The 15,091-nt window shown below is 39.7% G+C and overlaps 1 protein-coding gene across 1 annotated transcript; it reads right to left on the bottom strand.

Moving 5' to 3' along the window:
* Positions 1–7,212: 7,212 nt before the first annotated feature.
* On the bottom strand, positions 7,213–7,988 carry LOC131248351 (21 kDa protein-like). The gene has a single exon (XM_058248609.1). The coding sequence runs from the start codon at positions 7,920–7,922 to the stop codon at positions 7,275–7,277; it is 648 nt and encodes a 215-aa protein (XP_058104592.1). The 5' UTR covers positions 7,923–7,988; the 3' UTR covers positions 7,213–7,274.
* Between the last annotated feature and the right edge of the window lie 7,103 nt (positions 7,989–15,091).

Genomic DNA, 15,091 nt, shown 5'->3' with positions numbered 1-15,091 from the left:
GCCAACCACAAGTTTGTGTGTGGAGCCACCATGGGGTTTATCTTTCCTCAAACCTGTTAATCAACCTGAAGAGAAGATACAAGAATCACCCTTATCAAACATAGGTGGGTCACACCACGTGATCTTAGATGGGAGAGAGTTTTGCTTTGTTCCCAGTCATGTGAGCCATTAGTGTTTTACATGGGCTGTTATCTTTTTTGTATGCTTAAAATTATAAGCATCACCTGATGAAGGGAGTATATTTTACTAATAGAATATAGTAGGTCCCACAGAGCTTGGGTATTTGTCGTGCAGATCGAAAAGGAATGCGCACGTTTCCAGCCTTGTTAGACTCGTCCTTCTCGGCCCCATCATCCACAATATATAGCAACAAATAACAGCCTATAAGAGTTTGTTTGGATTCAAAAAGGAAAGAAAAGGAAATGGATATAGCAACAAATAACAGCCTATAAGAGTTTGTTTGGATTCAAAAAGGAAAGAAAAGGAAATGACATTTATTAACCTTTCAGTGTGTGTAGTCGTTGTGGAAACATGCGGGAAAATCACAGTTACAACTTCCTTCTTTTGTTGAGCAAACCATAAAGGCACCACCATCCATCTTCAATAGGCGATGTGCCACACCTGACATCATCCATCCTAGGTTGTGCTCTAATATGCCACAATGCCACATGCCGTGGCAAATCTACCACCATCCATCTTCTCTCGCACCTCACATGTGCAAAGCATCTCACATATGCTACCATCCATCTTCACTTGCTCCTCACGTATGCAAACCATTGCACATGTGCAAAGAGTCCCACTTGTATCACCATCCATCTTCGCTTATGCCACACATGCTGTAACGCCCCATATTTTTGCCAGCTAGGAATTGGATGTCCTTGGACAGCACCTTTGATTTATCGACTTGAGTGTATATTCGTGTGTGTATTCGCACGTATTTGGGACTAAAAGGAGTGACCTTAGATCCACCAAAACCGCCCGACTGAGTAATTTGTTTTAGATGCCTTCAAAACCTCTGTCATGTGGACCGTGTCATTGTTGCGGTCGCCACGGTAAAAATCGTGCGTCAATCCGACGCTCCGTTAGTAAGATACAACCCGTCGAACCCACGACCAAAATTACGTATCCTTTAACATGAGTAACATTTATTATGTTAGGCCCATTAGACTTGGGCCCATGTGGGCCTAAAGTCCAATTTCTAGAACATATAAATTATTACAAAATAAATAATTAATACATGACAAAAAAATGAGCTAGCACAAATAAGACAATGCACATGAGACAAAAATAGGTTCTACCCCAAAATCCTTCATTAGCCCTCTCCCCATATCTTAGAAACTAATCATGGCCCATGTCTACCTCATCCTACACATGCATCCAATGCATGCCTTATTTTGTGCCAAATCACTTCAAACAATCAATTGTAATACTCCACTTCATCATCCAACATGTATCACCTATAACCCACAACCTTTATGTATCAATTAGCCAATGCATGCCTAGATTTCTTCCACTTTGGCAAATGTATGATTAGCACATCTATCTCATCCATCCACTACCCATACCATACACTACCTTTCACATCACTTTTAGCACCAATAAGACCCTATAAACTTGCCACATCATCTTGCCACCTCAACCCACAATTCCCTATATAAGAGTGGGGGCTCTTTTACACTCATCCTTTTGCTATACTTAGAAAAATTCTGAAATTTTAAGAGAAAGTGAGAGATGATGGGGCCAAGGTGTGGCCCATCATTAACCTAGAGGGAGTGGACCACACATCATCATCAAGCTATCCATCCATTTGAGGTGAGTCTACACCCCACCTTCCATCCTCCTTATCCTCCTCTTTCCACCTTTTATATTTTCTTGATACATGTGAGGCCCACTAGTATAGAGCCTTATGGGTGCATGTATTAATGGTTATGGTGGTCAGCATGGTGGCCCACGTCAGTATGGTCCACTGTGATGAACATTGTGTCAACACCTTTCACTTGCAATCCCGTTTTTATATCTGAATAGCAACTTCTAAAAATCATATAAAATCAACTATGATACGATCGGAGTTGAGTAGGAATAAAATGAAACACAATATGAGCTAACTCTGGACTAAATTTCGTAGCCGTCCAACGGTCTAATCATCAGTGGCATCAACTTTACTTGGCTGTTATCCAGTAGTACATGTAGGATTCCGATTTGCCAAAAACGGAACTATTTTTACTTCTTTTATTGAATACAATAAAAATATATGTTCTGTTGGATTCGTTGAAAATCAAAGTAGCTTTCTAATGGTATATAATAAGCCTCGATCAGAGTTCGAACGACTGAGATCTTGGCCTTATATGAAATTGTATTTGGGGGCTTGTTATGACCATTCTTGTATGGGCCATATCTGTGATTCCAACTATTAGATATATTTAATATTTATTTTTAACTTACTTAAGATAGTTATTAATCATATGTATGGTCCCTATGGTCAGATTCTTTCATGATAAAATTTGAAAAAATTTAGACCGATAGATACTTCCGTATGGATAAACCTTGAATTGTTTTGTATGGTCCAGATGAATCTAGGGCTCTATATGGTTAGAAATCTATATAAAGTATAAATGATTTATTTCCAAACCATCCATTGGATGAGATTTTCCAACATAGAATCTGATCATGGAGATTTTATCAATGCATTTCATGTGTTACTTGATTTGCATGTTGGATGTATATTGTACATAACATTCTTCCTCTTATTAACCCACTTGGGTATGAAACCACTTGTGATTTATACATTTTATTAGTTCATCCAATATGGACACCCATGTACATTATTTTGTCTCTTATTTATGATTTGCTAGCGTGTGGGCCCACTTGCCATTGGATCTATTTCATTTCCTTTGCACTTGATTTGCTAAAATTTGTACTTAACTGTATTCTATGTAGGCTTCTTTGACACATTGTTGTGGGCCCCACGCTCTGTAGTTAAGGGTACCACTACAGAAGATGTTTAATTCTTATATCAGTGAGATGGGATGTTCTACCGTTTTGTTTGAAATGATTCCTAACTGTTTAAAAATTGGGTCCTAAGTTGTGACAAACTCCATTGCTGAAAACTGTCTGGTTATTTTTGTGATTTGTACCAACTTTGGACCTCTGTAGTAGACCCTACGTACAAGATATGAGTAGGCCATCACTTGGAACCTTTAAGCTATACCAATGAATAGAGAAATTATATTTTACTTGGGCCAAACAAGACCCCACATGATCAAGGAGTGGATCTCAAAATGTGGCAAGGCACAGTTGTGCAAAATATTCTGTGCAGAAAATTAAAATACGTATGTTTAGCCCTATACCAAATATTATGTGTGCACAAACAGTTGGTCCCAACTTATACTTTTTGAACTACATATATATTACTACCAAGGTCACCTCACGGAATACTGAAAGGTGGTCCCTTGTGATCATGAGACACACAAAATGGAGCCAAAACTGATTCTGCAGTGTTTCCTGCACACTTCTTCTAAGCACCCAAGTTTGCGCCTTCACTAAAAATTGTATATGCATGATTAAGTAAGGTTACCTTGTGACTTTTAAAGCACATATATAACTTTATCAAATTCCCAACCTTCGACATATCATGCTCCAGGGACCCTTCTTCGTGGCCTTCATGTAGATGGTTAAGAAAAGAAGAACAATTTTTGGATTTGGCCTCTTTTTTGGCATAACAAGGTCAATCCACTCATTGGGTGGGGTCCAAATCATTCACCAGATAAACAATGCCTCTTCACCTCACGGGCATTGACCGTGGGTACCACTAGTTACAGTATATGTTTCATTGCTCTGGGATAAAATCTTCTAATCTGAAAAATTCTACCAACGTGGAAATAAACGGTGTGGTCCATTAGATCAACGGCCTTGATCAATGAATAATAAGGGTCATCAGTGCAACCTTAAAACTCGAGTCACAGACTCACAAACCTAAGGTACGTCAGACCCATCACCCACCTGTGGCAGAAAGATGTAAATCGCAACAGTCCATCTAGCGGGGTCGGCAAATGGTTCATAACTATATGAGTTGGATGATCCAAGCATACAATCAGAGAGGGCAAAAAAAAATAAAAAATGTTAACGGTGGACGATCAGTGTGAAAAAGTTCAAAAAATTGAGGGCTATGATTGCGTGGAGGTATATTGTTTGTAAAACGGATGAAATCCACGAATGAGGCCCCCTAGATGTACGGGAGCCGATTAGGTGCGGCCCTTACTGTGTAGCCCATCTTGACGTATTTATTCCATATCCATGCCGTCCATTCGTCTTTCCATATCATTTTAGTCTGTGAGCCCAAAAATAAAGCAGATCTTAACAGTAGTGATTGACTATTAAAGGACCACAAAATTTTTGAATCAAGCTGATATTTATTTTTTCCCCTTCATCCAGGTTCACGTGACCTTATCAACGTGTTGGATGGCAAATAAACATTACCAAAACATTATGGTGGGACTCATGAAATTTGTATGTTTTCTATAATATGCTCCACCTGAGACTTTAATCTTCTTCGGCCCAAAGTCATACAAAGAAAAAAAATTTTAAAAAAAATGGACCGCATGGATATAGAATAAATACATCAAGGTGTGGCCCCCACGATTAGGCCTGCACCTAATCCGTTCCCTAGATGTACAGCCTAATTGATAAACAACATATCATAGGTGTCCAACATATATATTTTGGGTCTCTCATCTTTAGCTCTACAGCATCGATCCGTAGATGGTAGAGCCCGTCTTGGAACGTCCAGATGATGGGCTCCACTGTTTATGGCTAACTGTTCTAAGCTAACACTCTGCGTCAGGATTATACTGCGCAGCCCTCGCTCATTGGGCTGTTTTGTCTGCCCCACATTGTGCTAGGCTAGAGCTGAAATATTAGGCCCTAGGGTCATGTTGGAACGTTAAAAGACCAGTGGATCTCTTGTTATATCATATGGACATGAACTTCAACCATATCAAACAAGTATATATGAGCCACTGCATTTTAGTCAAAGTTATTAACAAGCTGATCATAGTTCAAGTACAATGAGTTTTCTGCTCTAGATAATTAAATTGATTCTCCAATGTAATTGTCAAACAAGTCCAATACCATGAGTATATTCCCACGGCACACTTTAACACTTTTAGGTTTGGGCATAGGCACTTTGCTCATCATTGAATCTAATGTGGCCGCCTTTCATCTCAATTTAATTTGTTATTGGTTACCTCATAAAAGATGACTACATAAGAATGATAATAACCACGACTTTATCTTACAACCTAGTAGATGGCCATGGAATGATAAGATACCAAGATCTATGAAGCACAAATACTCACTTTATTGGTGGATATTGTGTAAAAACTTATATTTTCAAAGACAGATATATGAATCCTTTTCCTTTAACCCATATACAAGTATGATTTAAGATATACCTATATACTAATTATGACATCAGTAATAGGTCCATACCAGACCCGTGACTATCTTGATCTATGGTAAGATCATCAAAGTCAACTGTTAAGATAGGCTCATTAGGCTTGTAGGGATCCATCTATTTTTCAAGGTCCATCACTCGTTACTTGTGATTCCAGTGAATCATTTTTGTTAGGAGTCAATAACCATGCCATTCATGATGTGGGAAAAATGATGGCTATAGAAAACAGGGGCAAATCAAGGATAGAATAGATCGTTTGATCCATGGAATTTTTTATGACAGTGCATGAAATATGTTATCAACTTAATAGATAGTTTAAATCAATTAATTATACTGATCATCAAGTGAAGCAATGTAACTAGGAAGTGCTATGAGAGCATGGACACATTTCTCAACATAAATATAATAGAGGGAATGCAAGTCCTAATCAGATGCCACGGTTCACAATGAGAAGTATATACTCTCATTTCACATATGTGAATCTTTACTTTCCATTGCAAAGCTTCACGGCTAATGAAAGCATGTGGTGTGTACTTTGGTGACCCTAATGAAGACACAGTTATATCCATTTCAACACTAAGGTCTTGGTATCGATCCCTAGTGGGGGTGGCTAACAGTGAAGTGTGAACTCACAGTGGGGTGTACTAACAAGCTAACAGAAAGGAAAAAAAAAGCTACATCCACTTTCAATGGCAATGTAGCAACCTCATAAGTAGAACTAAAGTATGACCAACATTCAAAGTCTCTTCATCACACATCCTTAGATCAAGGGAATTTGACAAAGCTATTGCAACCATAAGCCTATTCAAGTTTGGGTGTGATAGGTCCCCTGGCCTTAATACTCACAAGTGATCATTTCCAATGCAAGTCAACAAATGCTCTATCCTAAGATTCATCCATGACACGCTCACACATTACGTGGGATAGGAAAGAAGATAAATTGGCACCAAGTCCGCCTTTATGGACTGAGACCATCCATCTTGACCTCAAGCTAGCCCCTTTTAACAAGAGATAATCATCCAATCATACGATATATATGCTTAGGAAACTGCATAGTCATGGCTAAGCCAATGCGATCCATGGAACACAACTTTCTCTTGGCATTCAAGCCAATGTATCCAATTTGGAGTATCCAAGAGTATTAGAAGTTATACCTTATAAACCCACATAATCATATTCCTTTAAAATTAACTCAAAAAATAAATCGTGTCATTAATAGAAGTCTAACAGCATTAGCTTTTTAGGGCAGTACAACCCCAACATTTGAGAGCTTGAGAAGTAAAATGAGAGTGATATTTTCTTCGAAAGTTCTTCTAAAGAAGCATCTAGCCAGGGTAGAAAATCAAAAGAAGGCCTGGGAAATTTTTTCAAGACTTATCCCATGGAAGGACTTTCTTAGAAAATATTTTCCACAAGAAAGGGAAATCTCAACCTTTGGAAAGTATTTGAAATTTTTTTTACCATCCAAATACTTTCCAAGCTCCCACACAAGCCTTAAAATTAGTTATCCATTGGCCTGTGAAAGTTATTCAACGGCTTGTGTTGGGCCACCATATTGTTTCCATGCAAGAACTGGTTCCTCCATGATTACCGGATGGCGCCCCAGAAAGCAGGCCTATCTAATCCTAACATAGGCCAAACTGTAGACAATGATGAAAAGTAAGAAACCTATGGTGGCGCCATCTGGATGAGCGTTCAGGATCCAACAAGGTTAGCAAACAACTTAAAACTTCATTTATAATCATTATAACCATCAGGCATGGAGATAACAACCATATCAATACAATATTTTCATAATAAAAATATAGAAACTAGAAGAAAATTAACGAGAAGTAGGTTGAGTGGAAGTAAGGCTATTGATAAGCGCCAAAGCATTGCTTGTTAGATGAGACAGATTCACAACACGGCTTGTGATTGCGCTCTTCACATTCCCATTCATGCCATTTCCCGCAAAGCCATCCGTACATGTGTCCTCATCTGTCAATGCCGCGCTCACCCACGTTTGGATATTCTCCTTATGGAATTCGAAATCGGGATCGCTAAGGTGGCTCATCTCCTCAATCGACTTCTTCACCTCATCGATCGAATCGCCGATGTTCTCGATGCAGTCCCGAAGGGCGCCCATCTCTCTGGGATTCATGCCACGCCCTTTCAACAAACGGGACATCATGGTCTTAGTCGATTGGGCGCTAGCTAGGCTCACAGACAACGCGGCTTGAGCTAATCGCTGTGGGCTTGTTTGGATGGTGTTTGCGTAGACGGATAAAGAGTCGAAGCAGACACGAGGATACCTTGTTACTTTGCAAGATGATTTGATGAAGTCGGCGTTGGTTTGTCCATCTGAATTGATGAACTCAGCGTTGGTTTGTCCATCAATGGTTTGTGCGGCTGAGCAGACGAGTAGCGAGAGCATAGCTGCAATAAGAGTATAAGGAGCATATGAGCTGCTGCTGCTACGGTAATTTTCCATCTCTATTGAATCTCTTACAACAACAACAATGGAAATGGGTAGTAATGGTGATGAAGGGTGGGGAATGCAGGCAGCCTTTTATAGGAAGAATGGTGGTGTATTTTGCTACTATGATTGCGATGATTACAGCACTTGTAGAGGTTTGCTTGCACCACACGCAACCATAGAGGCAGACCAAGGTTCCAATCTGGCATTTGCGTGGGGCATCCAAGCAATTTATTAGGTGGGACCCGGCATCTGGATCATTTGGCCCAAATTCAGGCGGTTCAATTATCAGCTAGGTCCACCATATAGGAAAATGATGGATATGTATGACGACCTAAGTTTTTGTTTTTTAGGCCACGGGTTGTTTCCATACACATGAGGCGTAGCTGATAGTTAAACGCCCCGGGTTTTGGACCAAACGATCTAAAGTGTGGGACCCATGCATGTTATCCACATGGGTCTGCGAACGTGTCTGAGTGTGTGTCTGAGTGTGTAGAGGTGCATGCGTGTCGGGCTACCAGGGTAATCCGTCCGGGCGGGGCTCTGTGGGGCCCAAAGTGATGTAAGTGTCTCATCCACGCCGTTCATCGCTTTTCTCAAATCATTTTAATATACGAGATAAAAAATGAGGCAGGTTCAGGGATTAAATGGACCACAAAATGGGGATTTAACTTCCACCATTAAAAACTTCTTGGGAACTGGAGAAGTTTCGGATCAAGCTAATATTTGTGTTTTCACTTCATCCACGTCTGCATGACATTATTAATAGGTTGGATGGTAAAAAAACATGACGGTAGCCCTTAGAAAGGTTTCAACGGTGAGAGTCATTATCACTGGAGCTTCCTTTGATGTGGTCCACTTAAGCCCTGAACCTGCATCATTCTTTGTTTTGTACGCAATCCGCGTCCGGGCTACCAAGCCTCGTAATTGTGATGATAATAGGGACGCGGATTGCGTCCTAACCCTGACGGTCTCTGGCCACGAACGGGCAGTTCTGTTGGCAGGCCCACCGTGATGTATCTGTTTATCCATGCCGTTCATCCCTTCTTTTAAATCATTTTTAAGGCATAAGCATAGGAATGAAGCAGATCCAATGATCAGGTGGACCACAGCACAGATGACTCTTGCACATAATGCAACTTGCGTCTAATGCTTTGTGCATTTAATACAAGCAAAGCTTATTATTTGGTGTGGCCCACTTGAGTGTTGGATCTGCCTCATTTTTGTAATTATGCCTTAAAATGATCTGATTGGGGGAATGGCCGGCGAGGATAAACAGATACATTGGGCCTGCCCACAAAACTGCCCGTTCGTGGCCAAAGCGGGCGGGTTAGGACACAATCCGTGTCCTGATAACAGAACCATCTGTGAACAGTCAACACGGGACTCAGATTCAGTGGTGAGCACTCCAGTAATGAGGTCTCCCCTGTGGGCGGTGCTGTGGGCCCATGCATGTGTTTTATTTATGCTGTTCATCCATTTTTAAAAAAAAAATTTATATAATTAGCCTAAAAATGAGTAGATCCAAAACGTAGGTGGACCACAGCACAAGAAACCATGGTGATTGAACACCAACTATTAAAATTTTCTTCGGCCACAAAAGTTTTGGATAAGTTTGATTTTCCTTTCTGCCAATCCGTCCAACAGATTGGATGGCAAATAAAAATTGCAATGGGCCTTAGAAGTTTTTAATGGTGGGTGTTAATTCACCGTTGTTTTCTATGCTGCAGTCCACCTGAGATATGGGATGTGGATCTGCCTAATTTTTGGGCTTATGCTTAATATGAGATGGAAAAATGAATGAATGGCATGAATTAAACAAATACATCAAGGTGAGACACACAACACCTACCAGTACTATGGTCTCAATTGTCAGAGTGGTCACTACTGAATTGGAGTCTTGGGATGAAATCCTCCCATTGTGTTTAATGCTTTGGACTTAGAATCCCTTGTAATGCAAAAGTAACTATGCATAATACATTTACATTTGAATTTAATTACTAAATTAACTTTAATATCCTTAGTTAGTATATATGTAATGTTTGATACAATGGTTGTACTAAGCTCATTAAAATATATACTTTTTTTTTTTAATGATGAAAATTTAAGTCTCAAATGAGCCGCAAGCACAACATCACATTCGAGAGATTAATAAGCGATTTTTAACCGTTGATTTACAGGGATAATGTTTGGATGGCATCAATCATTTTATTAAAGTAATTATAGTAATGCAATTGATAGTATAATTATTTTGTGATATCATTAGATGTGCCTATGGATTAATAGTATAGTGACATTCATGCAATTCTTATAAGGATTTTAAATGTAATTCAAACTTTTACCTTGGATTTTTCACCCTATGTTTTCAAGGGATTTGATACCAACCTCCCATTTAATTTATATTGCTGAACATATCATGAAAATTTATTTTATTTTTTACCACATGCACACACACCTCACACACTCACACTAGTGGAATTTCACCAATTAATGGATACTCAGAACTCTTGACCGGTTGTTGAAACTCCTGAGAGTCTACCGCCCGAACAAGAGCGAGGATCAGAACATATCATGAAATTTGAAACCCTATCATACCTGCCAAATCCAGGGGTACCAAACGACCCATGAGAGGATAGTTGCGAAAAGCAAGAGCCGTGCGGAGACGTAGATTGGGACCGTTCACCTAAAAATACAATTTGGAAGTCATTATGGTGGATTATTCGAAACGTGTCTGGTCTCACGTGTCACAGATAATGACTGACAATACCGAACTCGGATGATGTGGTGTTGCCCACACCACCCCAACGGTGGTGTGCTGATGTGTTGGGCATTGCGGGGCCCACTTTGATCGATGTGTTTTATATCCACACCGTCCATCTATTTTGCCAGCTTATATTAGTTCATGAACACAAAAATAGACAAATCCAAAGCTCAACTGGACCACATCACAGGAAACGGTGGTAATCGGAAGACCACCATTAAAAACTTTGTGGACCCGCAAAAATTTTGGATCAAGCTGATATTTTGGTTTTCCCTTCATCCAGCTATTTGTGACCTTATCAGCAGGATGAATGGCAAATAAACATTACGGTGGGCCTTTGAAGGTTTTAATGGTGGATGTCATTATCCTCACTGCTTCCTGTTGTGTGGTTCACTTAACTTTGGATCCGTTTCAAATTTTCAGTTCAAGCACTAAAATCATCTGGAAAAACGGATGGACGGCGTGGATATAAAATACATACATCAAAGTGGGTCCCACAGCGCCCAATACATCACCACATCAGGTTGGTGTGGGCAAAACCACCTAATCCGCGCCCGACGATACCAATCAACTCAAGCACCGCATGTCTTACCTACTGGAATCGTCTACAACACCCACCCAAGCTCTTTGATCCCACCATGCTCATGTAAAATCCACTCCGTCCATCGTGTGATTACCCTCAGTCCAACGGACATATATATATATATATATATATAGTGTACAGATCAGACCGATAACAGACTCAGATGTGCCATAACAATAGGAACAAAGTAAAACTGCACCTAAAACCTTTTAAGCTCTGCCTGAGTTGTTGATCAGGCCGATTTTTGTATCTTCCCTTGGTGAGTTGCACCTGATGAATAGTTTTGATGAAAGATACACACTATTGGGCCCCAGATATAAGTATATTTCCCATCCCATTGTTCCCCGTGCTCAGAAGTGGTGGATCTAGCTGACTTTTATAGTCCTCTGATCTAGCACATACTCACGCACCTAATGGACGGACTGGATTTTTCACATAGACAACATGATATGGCCCCGATCAGCTTCAGTGTTTTATGCATTAGTAGAGGGTTCCGGTTCATGTTAGGTGATCCATAATTGTCGGCTGCTCTTTGGGATAACAATGATCGATGGCACTAAAACACTCAACTCTTCGAAGCCTACCTGTTGTACGTGTGAAATCCACTCTGTTCATCATGTGCTATCCTGAAAATTAGGTGCAGCTTTTACTTTGGGGCCCAGCTTGATGAATGTACTCTATATCCATGCCATCCATCCATCTTTTTTCATATCATTTTATGGCGTCGGCCCAAAAATAAATCTGATAAAAAAAATTATCTTAGGTGGGCCTTACTAGAGGAAACAGTGGTGATGAGCGTTTCACCTTAAAAACTTTCTAAGGCATAAAAATGTTTCCATAATGTTTACTTGTCATGCAACTTGTTGATAAGGTCACACAAACTTGTATGAAGGGAAGAAAATAAATATCAATTGAATCCAAAACTTTTGTGGTGCACAAAAAGTGTTTAGTGGTCAATCACCATTGTTTCCCATGATACGGTACGCTTGAGATTTGGATCTAATTCAGTTTTTGGATCGTGCTCTAAAATAATTTGACAAAACGGATCGACAGTGTAGATATATGACACAGAGATGGGCATGACACTACAGGGTCCTCACTCTTGCTCGGCTGGTAGACTGTCAAGAGTTTCAACTCCCAGTCAAGGGTTCGAGTACCCATAGATGCTGAAATTCCACCAGCGTGAGTGTGTTGGGTGTGTGTGCGTGTAAAAAAAAAAAAAAAAGAGGTTGATCACTGTCTTCCTCGAAGGGATAACAATATACATAAATTCTAGAAAATTAGAAATTTGTTTGATAATTATTTGATATGTATGTCCCTGTTACACTATTAATATAAAAAAATTCAAAATTCATAATTATCAAAAATAGTAAAATTTTAACTTTAATAAAAATCTTAATTCTAATAAAACTCTTATTTTTGCTAGAAAAGTCTTAACATAATTATAAGTTGTTTCTTAAAAAGAAGAAAATATAAAACTCTAAAAGTAAGGAAAATTTTAAAAATTCAGAATTACTGAATATAATAATTTTTTTAAAAAAAAATTTATTTTTGAACTAAAAGAATGCGTTTTCTAATAAAACGGACAAGCACGACCCACTATGTTGGCCAGTTTACCTCGGATGGTCGGTTTCAGTAAAGATTGATATGTTATATGCCCCATAATTATACCCGGATCAAAAGTTATAATCAATTTATGGTCCACCTTCTTTTAGTCCAACCATGTTAGGAATGTATTTGTACCATGTTCTACATCAATATAGAATAGATAGAGGTCGGCTCCATGGTGAGGGCTTATCTGTCTTGGGTGAGGCTAGGGTCACCCTGAGATAAAAAACCACTACTTAGCCGGACAAATAGGTATGGGATGTCAACCATAGGGCTAAGTAAGGGTGTATATGAACCGAGCTAGCTCGGTTAGCTCGCTCGACTCGACTTGAAAAAGCTTGATTTGACTCGGTTCAAAGCTGAGTTCGATCTAAGTCGAGCTTTATTTTTTAAGCTCGAAAATGAGTTCAAGTCGAGTTCGAGCTGGCCCCATCTCAACTCAACTTAGATTGAATCTAGCTCAAATCGAACTCGGATCGAACTAGTTCAGTGACTCGGTTAATTACTTTGATATTGATGTTGCTTACCAAGTGTTTGATGAGATGACTTAACAAAGTGTGGCCGGCAGTGGCAGGGAAGGTATGTATATGAAATAAATACCTTTTTTTCTTGGTTTTTAGGTTGCTTAGAAGGTGTTTGATAAAATACCTCGAAAACCATTTTCATTATTTCCCATAGAGTAGGATCTTGAAGGTGCAGTCTAGGTGTTTGTGGAAATGCTACACAGGTGAATTCAGCTCAATCTTGGCTTGAACTCAGCTCGAATTGGTCTGAGCTGCTGACTGAACCGAGCTGAGTTGGCCAGTCAAGCTCAAGGACCAAGCGGAGCCGAGTTTGAGCTGAGGTTAGCTAGTGGCCGAGCCGAGCCGAGCCAAGCAAAGGCCAGCTCGGCTCGTTTGACTCGATGTACACCCCTATATGGGATGCCAACCATAGGGCTTGAATTTGGGCCTACCATAGTGTATATCTTTCACACAACTTGTCAGTCAGTGGTAACTCACTGGATAAAGGTAACATAGAAAAATCATCTTGATCCAAAACTTAAGTGGATCACACCAAAATCAAAAGGTATAAGGAGTAATTTTGCATTATTTTCGTTCACATTGCCCAACTAAGCTTTTTATTAGACTGATATTTTATACGTATAATAAACATAATGGTTCTCACCAATGAATTTTATGAATCCGAATCCTTTAGGGCCCGTTTGGCTGGTCGGATTGGAAGGGATTAAATAGTATTGGAAGGGATTGGAAGTTAAATCCCAGGATTGGCCTTGCGTGCCAAACAGAGCCGGTGATCTGATCCCAATCCCAGGGATCTTAAGACAATCCACTGGCAACGCTATCATTACCTTTAAATCCCATCCAATCCACCCTAATGCTTTCAAATTTGCCTGGGACGTGCTTGGTTCGAGGGATTGGAAGAGATGGTAAGGTTTAATCCCGGATTGGCCGGGCGTGCCAAATAGACTGGATATAGCAGGGATGCAGCTATCCCATGGATCTCAAGACAATCCACTGACAACACCATCATTACCTAGAAAACCATGCCATCCACCCCCAATATCATTCAATCCCTTCCAATCCACCAGGCCAGACGGGCCCTTACTTGATATATATATATATATATATATATATATATATATATATATATATATATATATATATATATATATATATATGTAGCTCTTGTTTTCATGGTTGGTGGATGTCAATATTCACATTGTCAACTCCGCTGCATTAAATAGTGTGTAATGATATCACCCAATCAAATTATAACAAACAAAAGTTTCTATTTGTGATAAGAATAGAATTTCGAAATTCAAATTTTATACTCAAAGAATGACAAGCTTCACTGGATGTTTGATTGGTCCTAACAACCATGTCGATGGTGATTGGTCCTAACAACCATGTGGGTGTTCTGAATCCTGTTCCACGCTAGTAATACCCAGCAGCTATCATGACTGAGCCATGCGGCGTCCACACATGCAGTGCGTGTGACATCCAATCCATTTGTCAGTTATACACGTTCATATTCATTTTAAATCAAATTTCAGATAGATCCAAATCTCAGACAAGCCAGATTAAAGAAAAACCATTACTAAAAGCTTTCCAGTTCACGTGACGTGACCCTGCTCTGAGGATAAACGCATGCAAAAGCCTGTCTGTTCTGCTTTTAAGTGAGACAGTTGCACGTGGAGAGAATAGACCGCTTTAAAAGAAATTGAGGAAG

Source organism: Magnolia sinica, chromosome 6 (genome assembly GCF_029962835.1).
Source record: "Magnolia sinica isolate HGM2019 chromosome 6, MsV1, whole genome shotgun sequence".
NCBI lineage: Eukaryota > Viridiplantae > Streptophyta > Magnoliopsida > Magnoliales > Magnoliaceae > Magnolia > Magnolia sinica.
Note: the sequence above shows the minus strand (reverse complement) of the source record. Positions and strands in the feature narration are given on the sequence as shown.